Source organism: Typopeltis vanoorti, chromosome 3 (genome assembly GCF_054136105.1).
Source record: "Typopeltis vanoorti isolate ZY-2024b chromosome 3, IOZ_Tvanoo_1.0, whole genome shotgun sequence".
NCBI classification, from domain to species: domain Eukaryota; kingdom Metazoa; phylum Arthropoda; class Arachnida; order Uropygi; family Thelyphonidae; genus Typopeltis; species Typopeltis vanoorti.
In genome coordinates this window covers 75,653,135-75,670,164 of record NC_143551.1, presented here as the reverse complement: position 1 = coordinate 75,670,164, position 17,030 = coordinate 75,653,135, and the positions used below count along the sequence as shown (strand labels likewise).

The 17,030-nt window shown below is 34.2% G+C and overlaps 1 protein-coding gene across 1 annotated transcript in view; it reads left to right on the top strand.

Moving 5' to 3' along the window:
- The window catches only part of LOC150108275 (uncharacterized), a 53,599-nt gene extending 37,358 nt beyond the window's left edge, over positions 1 to 16,241 (top strand). Inside the window, exon 4 of the mRNA XM_090390436.1 lies at positions 15,442 to 16,241. Coding sequence (XP_090246562.1) covers positions 15,442 to 15,597 — 156 coding nt within the window. The 3' untranslated portion in view covers positions 15,598 to 16,241. The remainder of the gene's footprint in view (positions 1 to 15,441) is intronic.
- Positions 16,242 to 17,030: the final 789 nt, after the last annotated feature.

The window sequence follows — 17,030 nt, the reverse complement described above, 5'->3', positions numbered from 1 at the left end:
GCATTCTGATTTTTACCTAGTGCAAACTGAATTTGGTAACGCACCACCTTTTCACCATTTCAATGACATACATTACTTTATGCAGTGTCTAAAGAAAACATGTTGAATTAGAAAAATGACAGAAATCCGTCAATATATTATGGCTAATAGCATGGAGGGAACAAGTTGAAACCAATGACTTCCAGAGAGCTGTGCAACCCGCACTGGAACATGCCTGAAGGCAATTGTGACTTTAAGTGAATATGTCACGGAAGGCAGTGTCTATCGTTGTCATTTAGGAACTATAGTCTAGTGACGAACAGGGCAGTCGCCAGATTAGCGTTTTTTTTTTTTTTTTTTTTAAAAACGATTCGAAATGATATTAATAATTTCTGTACTGGCTGGTGCAATTTTGATATTAAGGACTTATTGAAATTTGTCAAATCCTTTTTAATATTTAGTTTCAATCGAACCATTTGTTGTAGAATAATTACACAAAAGCAAAATAATATCATATGTCTTGAGTATATAGGCCAAAAATGGATCGAAGTTCAGTCAAATGCATAATAATTTTGGACACATTCTTCAGAGGATTTTTACAAAGAAGTAACACTATTCCATAGAGCCTTTTTTTTTGTCGCAAAAAATAAGTCATAGTACATTTAATAATATGAGCAGAGTAAGGTTAGATAACTACGAATCCTGTTTTAGAAACCAAGCATAGTACCTTTTCAAGCCACTTCAGTGCTCCGATGAGCAGGGTAGTATTTCTATACTATACAATGAAACTGTCCACCACGACAATCATGTCACAGTCGGATTTCAACTCACAGCTTATGATTGGAGAGTGAGACACTGTCCACCTTGCCAATTACGCTGGCAGACTGTATGAGGAGCCTGATTTTTTTTTTTTGTTACAATTCCATTTTTATTTACAAAACGATTTGACATTATTATTCAAATTAATTGGATATTGAATCCAACATTATTTCAAAGCTCAATAGAGAAACTACAAGAGTTTCGTGCCGAATAAATTGACATTATAATAATTATTTTTCTTGTGTCATTGGACCTCTGTAGTTCAGTCGATTTCGACCCTATTTTTCAGGTAGAAATATCTGGGTCCGAATCACGTCTATGACACGAAGATCAGGCTCTTCATTTGAAGGTGAGTTAACCGGTCTCATACAGAAATGGAAGACTTTTTCTCCCAGAAACTCAGGTTTTTCATCCCGCAAAAAAAGGAAAATCATGCAGAAGAACACACAAATGTCTTTGTGATGTGTAGATAATATTATTCAGAGGTAGTATTGTTTTTTGTTTCACTTGCTCTGTTTTTTAATTGATATCACTAGTTTTTCTTTCTCTACATCCATTAATATCTGTAGCTTTCTAAAAAAAAGCGACTTTTTAATTATGTTCGTCAGTCCATTGCATGAGGCTTAAAAATAGTGAAGAAGCATCATTTATTTATTTTTTAATTTTCTCATTTCAAAAAAACTGGTCACTTCTGCTTTGCTTAGATTCCTTCCATTATTAATAAAAATAATTCCTGATTTATTTATTTATTTTTAGCTGATTTGAAACATTCAACAACTATGGAAGGAAATGCTTTTATTCAGAATTGGGTGGGTTGAAGCAACATAACAAAAGTTAACTACAAGTTTCCTAATCTTGCGTCAGACTAACGTTTTGTATGTAATAAAAACCGTTCCATGTTGTTGAACACTAACTGAAATAAGCAACTTCCGGTAGGGAAAAAAAAAAAAAAAAACGGAGATACATAACATTCAACAGGCAGATTACAGAAATAAACAAACAAACAGAACTGTATTTCAAAAGATAAATAACTACATATAATACTGAAATAATCTGTCTTGCTTCACTTTCAAATGCAGGTACTGTATATTTATTATTATTTTGCGCTCTGAAGAGTTTCTGTTTTCTTTATGAGTTCTTTATATTTTAAGTTCTCACTACCAGTTCGTATTTTTTTTCCTCGTCTTCAATTACTTATTCGATAACTTGCTTCCGTGCTATGTATTGTACTTCTCTCTTCCTGCAAATTACAAACAGGTTGTACTTTTTCTCCTGGTTTATAATGTCAATTTTCCCTTTATTATTGTATTTATATGTATATATATATTTTTTTTTTTTTCTTCTTCGAATATTTCCTATTGCTATTCAAGAAAAAAAAAACACTTCTCTCCACATTTTCATGTTGCTATCGAAACAGGTTCGAGAGAGATGTGATGTCCCTCAAGATTTTATTCAACAATATCGTATAATTACTCTTACTGACACACTGCTCTATCACTGTCAAATTCCTATACGAGTCTGCATAATTTCCGACATGCGTATGGTTCTTTAATATTTGTGACATTCTCATAGTTCCCTAATCAGAATCACAGAATTACAGCATTGTTAAAAGAAGCAGAGTACGCTTGTTATCTACGCAACTAGCTATTTTTTCATTCATTTATTTTATTTATTTTTTGTCCCAATAACTCGTATAATAAAATTAAAAATTCCTTTTAAAAATACTCTTTTTTTTTTTTTTTTTGAAAATGCCATTTATAATCAATACCTTCTAGTAATTTTATTAACTGAATTATCTTTATTTTTTCTTAATTTTCTTAATGCATGAATATGTTTATTTCTTTTAAATTTTTTGAACAGTTTTACAAAAGTTTATCAAAAATATTTTGGATTGATTATTAATTAATTAATTTGGGATGCCTGTGCAACTTTGATAAATTCGATTTTAATAATCAACTGCAGGAACATTTTCGAGACTTTTTTTTTTTTTAGTCTGTTCCAGAGCCAGTTGATCTTTGACACAGGCTCTAGAAACCGAACATGAAACTTATTCAAGCCTTTCTTCAAGCCTCCAATATGAGAGGAAGCGATCTCACACTGGGAAAATACCAGGTTCAAATCTGCCCTGCCTATGATGGAATTTGAATCGATAGCCTGCTGGTTGAAGTGCAGATACGCTAGCCACTCCACCAACCAGGCCTACCAAGTTCAAGTCCACATCTGCTCTACTCCTCATAGTGCTTCTAAACTTTGCATTATCCGCAAAGAATTGCATGTCCCCATTCATTCCTATCCTGGTATCATTAACCTACAAGTTTAACAGCAATGGCCCCCAAAACAGATCCTTAGGGCACAGTAGTGACTGTCCTCTTCCAGCACATCTCCCCCATACTCCACTTGTTGATATCTAATCAGATAGACAAATCTCCAATTCAATGCACCAATTATCCAACCCCATGTGTTCCATTTTAATTATCATGTTGTATTATCTTGTCATGTAGCAATCTATCAAAAGCCTTTGCAAAATCTAAACATACGACTGTGTATGCACTCTTAAATCTAAGGCATTTGTCACCTTGCTGTAATAATTATTAGAATACGGTCGATTTTCTTGAGTTTACGGGACGAAAAACTCGAGTTGCCGGGAGAAAAACCACTGGCCAGTCCCAGAGATCGACTAACTCTGGAACCGATCGAAGAAAGACTTAAAAAAAAAGTTCCTCCAGTTCAGCGACTAGATTTGAATTTAGACTACCTTCAGGAGGCCTAGCGCAGATGATGCAAGCGCCAATTCCACTTAGCTACACAATATTAAACAAAATTAGCAACTCAAAAATCATAGATAATTGCAAAATATAGCCATAATGATTGGATCCAAATAAAAAATAGAATGGAATATTCGTATACAAATAATGCAAAATAACAGATGGACCAAGAAAGTAAAGAATCCAATGTTAAAGGAGAAGATGGTAGAAAGGTTTCGAAAACAGTGGCACTGCACGCAACTAGGCTTAATAATAATAAGGATTGAAATTTTAATGCGTCAGAAAAATAAAATATAAACATAAATCTCATAACTACAAATTCGTATTTATTTTTATACTTTTTCAAATCAGTTCCTAAAAGCCTTTGAAAAACTTGACAATTTTGAGGCATCATCGCAGCCAGCGTCGATCCACAAATGTTCAGGATTTGTGCCAAACCTATCTTAGTATTGCAAACGTAGTTTCCATAACGACAATAACCACATGCAAGTTACAGTTCTGTTCGTTTTATATCAATGTATTAACACATTTTAATCAGCTATTAAACTAATAAATTACAGTTAGATAATTGCAACTTTAAAATCTTAGTTTTTAAGCGGGGGAAATGTAATAAAGTTGAAGTGAACAAAGAAATTACTAGCTTGTATTTTCTTTTGGCAACTCGTAGATAAAGATATGACTTCTGCATTATTTCAACGTTGGTATCACCTCTGGGTCTGACTCCCACTGACAACACCTCAATAAAGGTCGAAACCCGTCTGGGTAGTGACCCATCCCTTAATGCAGAGCATTATACATGTCCGTAAGGAGATGTGCTTTGCATTATGGGATACTAAGGCAAGTGATGTGATGTCATACCACTTTTACCACGAGTTGCCTCAGTCCTGAAAATACTTGGCGAAAACTTTGTTTGCCTACACTTAGATAATGGATTAAACCAAGTATATAATTTCTTGTTATCTTTAATTTATAATAATTATCATTCTTGTTATCGTTAATTTTCTACAAAATTGTAAAAACAGTTTTTCTTGTTTGATATCAAGGATAGGCCTGACATAACATTTTCATAACAACAATAACGCTGTAAATTATTATTATTTTTAACTTCGCACTGAAAACAGTGCTGCATACTATGATCCCACATGATCCGAAGAGGCCCACGCCTCAACCATATCCTGTGCTATCTAACAGTGGCGGCTCGTACATAAGCACTGCGACACTGCAGCACCCCAAGGGAAAAAATGAAAAAATTAAATTTTGTTTGTGTTTATAAATAATAACAATGCTTACAACATTATATAAATGCAGTACAACATGTTAAAGGTTAGCGCTTATGTTTTGACATTGATTGAATAGTTAATAATTGGAATTGTTCGATTAACGCTTTAGATTACGAAACAAATGCACTGCGATCTAACGCAGTGTCAGAATTATCACGTTAGGCCAATTGCAGCCAGTCTCGCTGATATTCGTTTGCGCTTCTCATTGCACGTTACAAGGTGATCCGACACTGCTCGTTTGAGCAGTGTATCGTATGCTTGCGCGCGTTATTTCTGTGAGATACAAACTTTTATTATTGGTGCATGTTTGTGGTGAACTATTTTTTTCTCAATCTTATTTTATTTTGTTAAAATAACATATAATTATTTATTTATTATAGATACAAGGCTGAATTATGACGAGTGTCACTGTTGAAAATATTTTGTCAATTATCGTTACACGAAACAAATGCACTGCGATCTAACGCCAATATTCGCTTGCGCTTGTCATTGCTATTGAAAAGAAATTTTTATTATTGGTGTTTGTTCGTGCCTTGGGTGAAATATTTTTAATAAAGTAATTTTTTAATATGTAAATTTATTTATTAATAAATTGGTTACTGATTAGGAATAAAAGAATTTATTTTTATTTATTTTTTTATTTTGTATATGCAGCACCTCCACTTAAAATTTTCACTGGCCGCCACTGTATTGTACATTTTATTTTTATTTTTTTATACCGTGGTTAGCCTGAGTGTTATATAATCAGAAAACCCTGCTCTAGACGAAATTTTTCAACCGCTTAACAATAATAATTTTATTTTGCTCTGTGGACAAGAATTATAAATTGTAGTTCTATTTAGAGCGTATATAAGAGAAAATCTCAAGCCAGATCAAGTAAAACATTTTTTTTTTCATCACAGTATAAAATAATATCTTAATTAAAATTAGTGATTGATACTAGCTTAAGGTATTAAAAAATCGATCAAGGGTAGTTGGCTGTTCATCAGTTCATCTTACGCAGAAGCAACTTCATAGGGGGGAAGGAAGTACGTTTTGTCTGTAAACTGCCTGGGTTTTCCGCCCGATTTGCACATTAGGTATGAGGAATAGATCACCACTGTTTTTAAATTTCGTATAAACGTTCCTCTAGTACCAGTATCAAATCAATCCAGGTCTTCATTAACAATAATCCCCTTCAATCAAGGGGATTATTGTTAATGGTAATTAACAATAGTTATTAATTAATATTGAGTTGATATTAATTAATTATTGTCAATTAATTAATTAATTGACAACAGAGCAACCGAAGTTTCCTTGTGTACAGCATAGCAGAGTCGCCCAGACTCATGATGGCAGTATCATGGAGACTGATACTGCAAAACGCAATGTTTTGAATTCTATCACTGATACGGAGGATACCAACAGACGTCTCATTGAGTTCCACTCCTGTCAGCGAAATACAGATATGGATATGGTAATTATAAAAACACTAAGACTAGGCACAAGAAGAGTAGAAAAAATGAATTCCCATTCAAAATGCAGGAGAAAGGGCCAAAGGGAAGATGATGGTAGCATAAAGCAATGGGCCTATCGTTCTGTATATCAACAACGTAGTCTGATGATGATACTATAGGGAATATTTTCTTGACATATGCTATGGTTTCTTCTTTCCCCCCACTCCCAGACCGGCAGGACGAATGAATACAACAACCTAACTGAATAATATTACCTACAAGCAGTGTTTTATATATATATATATATATATATATATATATATATTTGCATAATGCACGTCCGTGCAGGACCGTCGTAACCCACTAAGCAATGAAGGCAATATACCCATAGGAAGAAGCTTGGAGGGCGGCAAAAAAAAAAATCCGACAAAATTGTATTTTAATTTTACCAGATTTTGGCACATACTTGAACATCATATATATATATATATATATATATATATATATATATATATATATATATATATATATATATATATATATATATATATATGAAGTAAACAGAGCTTCTGTAGTTAACGCTTCACATATTTTCTCACTTTTATTGTTTTTTAACTGTCAAAGGGGACAAGAAACTATTAATCCTTTTAAATTTTTACTTTACGTTTCATAACAATTTTTTTATTATGCTGATTAACAGAACATCTGCGAAAGTCGGAAAAAAACCTAATAAACTGATTTAATTGGCACTTTCACGAGGGGAAGAGACAAATTCTTGTGTCCTTGAGGCAAGGACAAGAATTTGTCGAGTGCTTCTGTTTGTGTATCCAATATATATTAGTCGATTACTTCTAGAATGAAAATGGCCCTATATAGTGAAATATGTTTCCCCTTACCAACACAAGCTGCACAGATGCAAGCCAAACAAAGAATTTCTTATTGTGGTATTAAAACGGCACACAGGCACAATCAATTATAGTGAAAAACTAGAGAAATTAGGGAATTCATTGTAATTAGAAACAACTGGAATGAACACCAGAGTCGCAAACCAAACAAAATAAAACTTTTGTTGGAAGTTTTTTCCCACTTGGCTAGACTATAATAAATTTAGTTTAATCCAAGTGTAAGCAAACAAAGTTTACGACTGAAGTATCTTCAGGACTGAGGCAACTTGTGGTAAAGGTGGACCAAGCTCTCATCACTCTTTGTCTTAGTATCTCCCATAATACAAAGCACATCTCCTTGCGGACATGCATAATGCTATGCATTAAGGGAAGGGCCACCATCCAGACCGGTTTCGACCTTTATTGAGGTCTCGTCAGTGGGAGCCAGACCCAGAAGTGGTGATACCAAGGTGGAAGCAATGGAGAAGTCATATTTACCTATACGAGTTGCCAAAAGGTGTATCACCTTATTATTAATGCATAGCTTTATATATGTCCGCAAGGAGATTTGCATAATGGACGATACTAAGACAATGAGATACTAAGATAAGGAGGAATGAGAGCTTTGTCCACCTTTACCAAGAGTTGCCTCAGTACTGAAGATACTTCAGGCACAAACTTTATTTGCTTACACTTGGATAAAGGATTAAACTAAATTCATTATAGTCTAACCAAGTGGAAAAAACTTCCAACATCTTTCTCTAAATCCAGATTAATTTAATAATAAGGTGAGACACCTTTTGGCAACTCGTATAGGTAAATATGACTTCTCCATTGCTTCCACCTTGGTATCACCACTTCTGGGTCTGACTCCCACTGACGAGACCTCAATAAAGGTCGAAACCGGTCTGGATAATGGCCCTTCCCTTAATGCATAGCTTTATACATGTCCGCAAGGAGATGTGCTTTGCATTATGGGAGATACTAAGACAAGGAGTGATGAGAGCTTGGTTCACCTTTACCACGAGTTGTCTCAGTCCTGAAGATACTTCAGGCGCAAACTTTGTTTGCTTCCACTTGGATAAAGGATTAAACTAAATTTATTATAAAATAAAAGTTTTATTATAGCACTAAACTACAGTCCAGCTTCAGACATAGCCAGGCGTGAATGTTATTATGTACACATGAAAGTAATTTAAGATTCTAAAAATTATAGCAAATATCTTTAACGATAGGCGCAGTAAAAATGAAAATTTCATTAAATAACTAAACTAAACCTGCAAAAAAAAATGAGAGAGAGATAAAAAAAAACAAGTTACCTTATTAGTGTATGGCTCACGCAACACGCGCATCCACAAAGATTTCACCGATTCTGAATAGTACAAAGAAATACATGGTCTGTTTACAAGAATTAGTTTAGTTTCAGAAACCTCAAAACTTGAGTTTTCTATTTAGTTGTGCTACCATCTGGTAGCAAGTTTTGTAAGCAGCCATGAAAGATACAAATACACGAGATATCTCTTAATAAGATAGTGTAAAAATAAAAATAAACTGAACCAAATAAGAGTAAACCACATGCGATTGAACAGTATAATCTAAAAATTACAGCTGTACTGTACGAATCGCTTTTAAGGAAATCCTCATGTTTTTTTTTTCTTTTCTTTTTCAATAATCATCTGGATTCTAAAGTAGATATTTCAGAAAAAGTATAGATTTCCTTATGTTAGCGCTTGTTTATAATGACGTGTCGCTAGAACTATATTTATATTCTTTTTTATTTTATTTTTTTCCTCCAGGAAACTTGGGGTTTTTCGTCCAATAAACTCAAGAAAATCGACCGTAGAACTCACGTTTTTTTCAGAAAGTAAACATAGTATTTCATCCATAAAAATACCCTTTTGTGTTTTTAATTTTTTACATATTTTCTTGAATTTAGGGGATGCAAAATAGTGCTTGCCTGGGGATGGCATGGGCCCCGACAATGAGCCACTGATTATTTATTTTAATATCCAATATTTTAATCCTAAGAACCCTTTTAGTAACATGTCCATCTTGGGATGTTATAACAAACAAAAATGAAAAATTACTTCTGTAAATACAGAAGTATTCACAGAATTATCTTTTAACTTTTGAAGGAGTTACCACAGTTACTAAAGGGTTTTTGGATATGATTTGCACAAAACATGGAAATATTATCTTATCGAACTGTTTAAATAGCTAATCTTTTCTGAATATCTTCTGCGTACAGATAGTGTTATTTTTGAGTTCTTTATTTATTTTTATTTTAATTAGGATTAGAAAGAAGGTTGACAGTTTGGATTTGGTAAACATTGAGGATGTTCTAGAACTGAACTATGAAAATTTGTTTGAACAATTCCTAATCAAAAGAACAGCTTTTGAAATTTCATAAAAGTGTTTATTGTTTACGGGATCATCCATCTCAGTAGATGTTCAGTTTTTATCTGTTTTGTACCAAATACCTCACTTTTCAATAAATAAATAAATCCGTCAATGCCTTTTATTCCCCGAGGGAGTAGGGGAGGCTGGTTAGTCCGATCTGACTTATGGAGACTGAATTAGCATCAGTCTCCACCTTTAGCCAATCAGAGATAGCTGGCCCAAACTGCCAATGACATTAAAAGCATACAGTGAAAAAAAAGTACAGTAAACACCCGACACTGTCTCATGTACGCTAACCCTAATACAGCGTATTATTGTCTGAAAACAATGTCGGTTCAACAATCGTTTTTCTTTGGTTTACATCGATGAAAAAACCTGAATTTTCGGGAGAAAAATAATATTGAGTTCTTAATTTTATTTTGGTCAAGGAAATCGAACGTTTCTTTATATAAACAGTAAACGGTTTCCTGCCTGCTGCTAATAATAACTTGGAAAGATAATTGAAAACCTATAAGTAGGAAAAGAAAGCAAAGTGTAGTGTGAACTTTTTAGATTTCAAGGAAACCAGAAATATTCTCAAAATTTGTTGTTTGGAATAAGTTTGCTTAGCAGCATGGAGGTAGCTTTTAATATTTAATAATTTGTTTAAGTATTCTTCTCTCCAGTTGTCACTTTTACTGCTGATTAAAAAATTGCAGGAACCAAAGACAATTTTTTTTCCTCTCAAAATTTTCAATAACTTGCAGATTGAATGACTGCCTATACTCTTGGAACAGTATACATCGAATAGTATCTCCGGCAAAGAAAACAAAAGACATAGGACTCTAAAGAGCAGAATCTGCAGTCAGTACCCTAATGATACTGTTATAAAGGAACCTCTAGTACTTAATTCGTAGAGACATCAACCCTATCATAGGACACAAAAACTCTTTTTAAGGTTAACTTTTTTTCTTCTTTCATCTGAAGGTGCACTAGCCACCCATATGACGGCGATGCCCTCCCATTCACCCTCAGATTATTTCTCACTCAAAACATGCAAAGCAGTCAGTGAACACACAATTACTTACAGCAGAACTACAAGGTGATCAAAAACGTATCCCTTATGGAGTAAGGGATACGTTTTTGATCATCTAAATAGTGCGATCATCTAAATACCGCCCAGTCATCTAAATACTGCGACACATTGCAGGAATATATTGCGCGTCATGAGGAAGCGCTATCTCAAGAGAAAAAAGTAGTTCGAAAAGTCGCCACCAGGGGCGCTGTATGATGCACCGAACGTAGATGTGATTTTTCTGTGTGCGTAAGGAGAAAAGCAACAGAAGCATAAATAACACATTTATATTGACTTCCATTATGCATTCACGGACTGTACTGTTTAATGTGCTGCCCTTCCGAGTATGAAACAAATTGCATCTTTTGCACAGTGGGTTCAACAGCAGAACGGACCGATGTTGCACACATGCTGTGTTAAGCTGTCTTTCAGAGCTGGCAAGTTATCAGATGATCCGATAAACAATGTCTTTGAGAAATTATTGTTTATTATTTACAGGACGTCTCCAAGGATTCATCGCTGGAGGACACTCTACTCCGCTACACAAACATTTCACTGTTTTTCCTACTACTTAATTCTCCAACTATACACAACTACTATCAACGCCGATCACAACCACTATCAAGCAGATCACAGGACGCAGATAAACGTCCTGTGATCTGCTTGATAGTGGCTGTGATCGAAGTTGTAAACCTGCACCAAACAGTAACTTTGGATGAATGAAAAGGAATTTGTTGGATTGCATGCGGGTTTTGCGTAGCCCACACACACACACACACACACACACACACACACACACACACACACACAGCAGTTGTGGGTATTCGCAGCTTCGTTCAGGCTTATCTGATCTCTCTTCAAAATCATCCACGGCCACGCAGCGTCCAGCTCCACTCGAGCAACGAATGTTAAAGCGAATGTCAGTCAATTTTCAAAGTCTTGCGGGCTCAACTCCTGTGTCAGGGTCTGTTCCGTCGTCAGACTGTAGCATAGAGGCAGTCTGCCTCACGGCGCCTCTTAATAAGGGCGCTCGTTCAGTCATTTTGTAGTCGGAGCCGTATTACGGCAACGAGATATTTTACAAATATACGGCGTTTAGTTTAGTTTATGTGCTTATTATATTTTAATAATAAAAAAAATATAGTCATTTATACTAAAACTAAACATTTTAGAATCCACTTATTTGATCAGTGTTTTTCAAAGTGTGGTACTCGTCCCGTCCGGGGGGGAGTGGTACTAGAATGGTCTTCAGAGGGTACGTGGCAATTTTCGGCTATGCATCATTAACGCATGGAATCGTTTTTAAGAAAAAATGATATTGTTAACAATTCCTGTTAGCGTAGCAAGTGCGGAAAGAAGTTTTTCCAAGCTTAAACTGATTAAAAATTATTTGCGAACAGCAATGACCCAAGAAAGATTGGTTGGTCTAGCAACTATATCGATAGAGGCGGACATAGCTGATAATTTAAAATTTAGAAGAGCTTGTAAACAATTTTGTTATGCGGTATCCCCGAAGAGCCAACATTTAATTAATATTATGTAATTTTTTTTGCATTAATGTTTCTCTTGTAAAAAATAAAATAGCAATTGGAGATTTTTTTTTATATTTTTGTCTTCTAATCAATTAGGGGCGATATTTAATTCTTTGCCTCAGGGCGTAGTCTAATTTGGCGACGACCCTGGTCAGGGTTATCTTGAATGGGTAAAAATGCAGAATTTTCCGTAGAATTTTCCAGACAGTTGTGTAAGACGCATCCATGTGTCTTGATTCAGCAGGTGTATTGCAGGAACCAAGCTGTTATTCATGGCCTACTCCACAATGGCAGTAGCAACTTCATTCACTTGTTACGAACTATCGATTGGTTTGCTATCTCTGTCCGGACTAACTCCCAACGATCCCGTTTCTTCAGAACGACTAATCATTCGTCGCAGAGCACATGGAGATAGTGGACCCCGTCGACAATTTTTCAGGCGACAAAACTCGCGGAGTGAAGCAAACAGCATTGAAATTGTTTAGATAGCACAGTTTCACGAGCAAAGCACGTTGGAGCTAAGTTACTGCCATCACTGTGGAAGGGATTAACAACCAGAATGAATGGAAAAATCGTTTGTCCATCTTTTTAAACCCTCCTGGTACCTGCCGGATTGCGTGATATGCAAATTCCATGCATTTGGTGTTTACCACGGTCCTGGTAGTGAATTTTGGAACTACGTTTTGGAACTACGACAAGCATTTGAATGACGCTCCGCAAGACTTTAAATAAGGATACTTTAATTTTGATCACTTTGTATTTAGACAAGATTAACTGCTCTATCAGAGCATTAATAAATTGCTCATATGAAGCTAACATTACATAGCACTGACATGTCATTGAATTTAATATATTAAGTGAAAGATTGTTTTTTTTTTTCTTTCGATAACCAGACTGGTTTTAGTCATTTTGGGCATCTCTATAGAGTCAAAGACTCAACTTGGTAGACCCACTCTAATGATTCTTTTTGAAACGGGAATAGCGAACAAATATTATTTAGTTAATGAAAAAAAAAATATATAAAATAATAAGAGCATGAGAGAGGTAATGAAAAGAATTTCCATAAATGTTATTCACAAATAATAATAATTATAATAAATACACAACACTGTTTCTGTGGACACAGAGTTCTTTCAAATATATCTTTCACAGACCCTCAGTATAATGAAAAGAAACGTTGTTGTCAAGAGCTTATTTCTATCAAAATTGAGAGTAGCTGTTCACATAAAAAGACCAAAGTAATTTCATTTCTATGGCATTAAATAAAATTATATTTTATGTATAATTCATGCGTCTCGTATGCGTATGTTAAATAATTCATCTGCCTATTATTTGAGGGATGAAAACTACGGGTTTTGTAGAGGAATAAATAAAAAAAAAAAGCGGTGCTAGAAGTGAGTTAATTCATCTGCCATTAAAATCCCCCAATTATATTTTTTATTAAAATGAGAACCGAATTAATATCTTCAAAGCCAACGACATCCCGCTTGCCGTCCGACTAGGAAATTTATCAGCTAGACCAGCGCTTCCCAAACTGGGGGCCGTAGGTTTTGTTGAGGGGGGGGGGCATAAAATAATGAAAACAAATTTAAAATGTTTTAAGACTAAGTAGATTTTTTTAATTTTAAAAGAAACGTATTTAACTTTTATTATTTATTATTTCTTTTTTGTTATTTTTTATATTTTAATGGAAAAATTCACACATTGGTGTTGGTTCACAAACTTTGCTTCCTGCGTATATCGGTGCTTAATGAATATTAGTAAATATTGCTTATTCGTACAAGTTTCATTTCAAAGCAGTGGTTAATTGTATTTACTTCGAATGCTCTCCAGGGAAGCTCCAAATCTTCCTGTCCCTTTCATCAGGCGTTCGTAATCAGGGACTGTTGATATTGACTTTATATACATATCAAAACTCGTTTTATATTATCACTGTCATCCGAGCTAGTTTTCTGTTACCAATAAAAGTTTCGCATATACTTCACACATGAAAAAAAGCTTAAACAAGTTCATGTGGGGAGATAGTAACACCCCTCCCTAACAGCCACTCTACTGCAGAGGCAATAAAAACAAGTACTTTTATTATGCCAGTGAATAAGGTATGAGGAGTTTGTGTAATATATTTCTCAACAAATAGTGCAATTAGAGACAACTGGGATAAAAACACACTAATTAATGAATCACATGTCCCCTCATACAGAAACTATGCTGTATAGACTGAAACAAAACCATATGTTGCATGGGCAAACACAGTATCTAACTAAAAACTATTGTTATTAATTAGATGTGTGTGAGTTCGATTTCCCAAAGCAGCAATAAAATTCAACCGAACGTGTTAAAATTCGTAAAAGTGTTAAAACTAAGTAATATATATATATATATATGAATGTTATGGCAGTTTCACATATGGAATTCGGTTGAAGAGAGTTAGCATTTCAACACAATTGTCAGCTATGCTTTTATCTTTTGGTTGCGCGATCTTTTGTTAATACTGCACCAATCATATGCACGTTTTAATAACCTGCCTTTGCTGTCTGTTTCGCGTTAGGCTTAATTACCTTAAAGGGAGAAAAGTCACAAAAGAGAAAAATGTTCCTGGTCCGGGGATTCCCTTATTCAGGTAATATTCACTAATTTCATGTTATCAGTCTGTGGTGTGCCAGTATCGGTAAGTGGTGATATTATTTGATACTATTCTACGTTAAAAAATTTAACCCTGAGATGGATAAGTGACTGATAAAAAAAAATTCTCGCTAACAATCAGAAGAAGCAGAAACAGACTCAAAAAAAGGACAGTATTTCATATTTTACCAGAACAGCCCGCATCGTCTTCAGAACCAAACGGTAAGAGGCAAAAAATGTAATATATGCATTTGATTTTTGCAATATTCGCTGTGTATGTTTTGTATTGAATATAAATACAATAAATATTATAATAATATATCTTCTCTATTACGATTTTTTTCGAGGGGGGGGCCGTGAAATATTTTAATTTTTGCAAAGGGGGCCCTGACATCCAGAAATTTGGGAAGCACTGAGCTAGACTATGGCTCATCCTTTTATGCCAGTGTTTCTCAAAGGGTGTGACGCGAAATTGTGTTACTGTGCCACGAAAAAAAAAAGAATATTTTAATAAAAACGGGAAAATAAGAGGAAATATGAAATAAGTATTAAATATTTTCTAACATATATATATATACGTATTTTTAACATATATATTTATATATATAAACTTCGCATATATTACATTTCTGTAATTTTCTAATTCTAAACCTATTTCGTATTTCTATAGGTATTGGCGAACATTTATAATCGTGTTGGGCAATTATATTATGGCTTTCTTCAACCACCTTATCATAAAGCTAGGCGTCCAGGAAAACCCAGAAATCCGCATAACAGCGATCTCTGTCAAGCTTGCAAAGACGGTATGTGTTTGGAAAGAAGATAACAACAAAAACAGTGTTTGATACTCGTTTTGAACGAAGGCACAGTAGTTTTTCAAATAGTCTGCTGTTCAAGTGATTGCATAACGACACGCAACAAATGCTACGTCATCTACTGTTGGCAGAAATTAGATTCATGTTTACAAGAGTTTCAAAGTGCCTAGTCATTGGTCATACGTCAGCACGTGGACTGCAATATGGGGGTTTGATGTTCTCAGCAATTAAAGACTTTCGCATTTTGTGATTTTGTTGCGACATTCGTACAAGCTCCTTCTTTTTTATTTTATGGATGAGAGATTTTCATTTAAGAGAAGTATTGTACAGTCGTGTCAATTTATTTACAACTTAAATAAAAGCCAAAAAAAAAAAAAAATGGACTGCCATTTTGCCGACTGGCATATAAATTGTCCATTAAGGTGCCAGGTGTGCGTTGAATACGAAATGAAAGTGTATGAATCATTTAAAAAAGCGACTTTGTAGTAAATTTTTGTTATTACAATAAAAATAGACAGCTTGTAGATAGATATTAACAAAAAAAGTTTTATTTACTTTGAATAATGTTTTTCGAAGTTTTACACAAATGTTCTCCTTTGCACATGTGAAAATCAATTGTATATCATTGCTAAAAATAAAGATATTTTCTTTGGTTTATGCTTTCCATTGAATTTTGTATTTGTCTATAAATAAATCAAATAAATAACTTCTCTAACGTCTTTTATTGCTCAAAACATTAGCCCACTGAGTTTTGGAAATGGTCAGTTTCCATTCATAGTCGTTAATTGGAACTGAGTTCGGATCTACCAACAATTTTTGAAGACTTTTGATGCAAGAGTGCTACAAAAACTATGGCCGTCTTCTATTATTAAACTCTAACTGGTATAAAGTTGTCTGAAATAATATGAGTTTACCAAATATACATTATTAACAATGTAAGTGCAACAGTGGTATACAAATAGATCTTACAAAGAAGTTGGTCCAGCAGCGATTAGGACACTCCAATCATGGGATGGGTGTGTGTGTGTGTAAATTTAAAAAAATAGTGCTGCAGAGAAAAACTCTACTTACATTGGTCAAGTATCGACTAATTATGGAATCGGGGGAAAAAAAACTGCTAGTCATTAAATACAATCAAAAATATTTACATATGAAGTTTCGCTATTTCAAGTTAACATTGAACTGATGAAACTTCAGGTGTAAATCATAGTTTTAATCCAGAATCTTCAAGATGAAATAACCTAGCAGTAATTGAGAGAGGAAGTTGACAGTTCTTTAAGGAAGAAAAATGAAGTAAAACAGGAAATAAAGTGAAGATTACAAATTGAAAGGGGTAGAAAAGTTTTTACAATCATCTATTAAGATTGCATTACAGCTTTGCTTGACTATTACAAAAGAAATGCTGTACATTTATAGTATATTTCTACTATAGTAATAAAAGAGA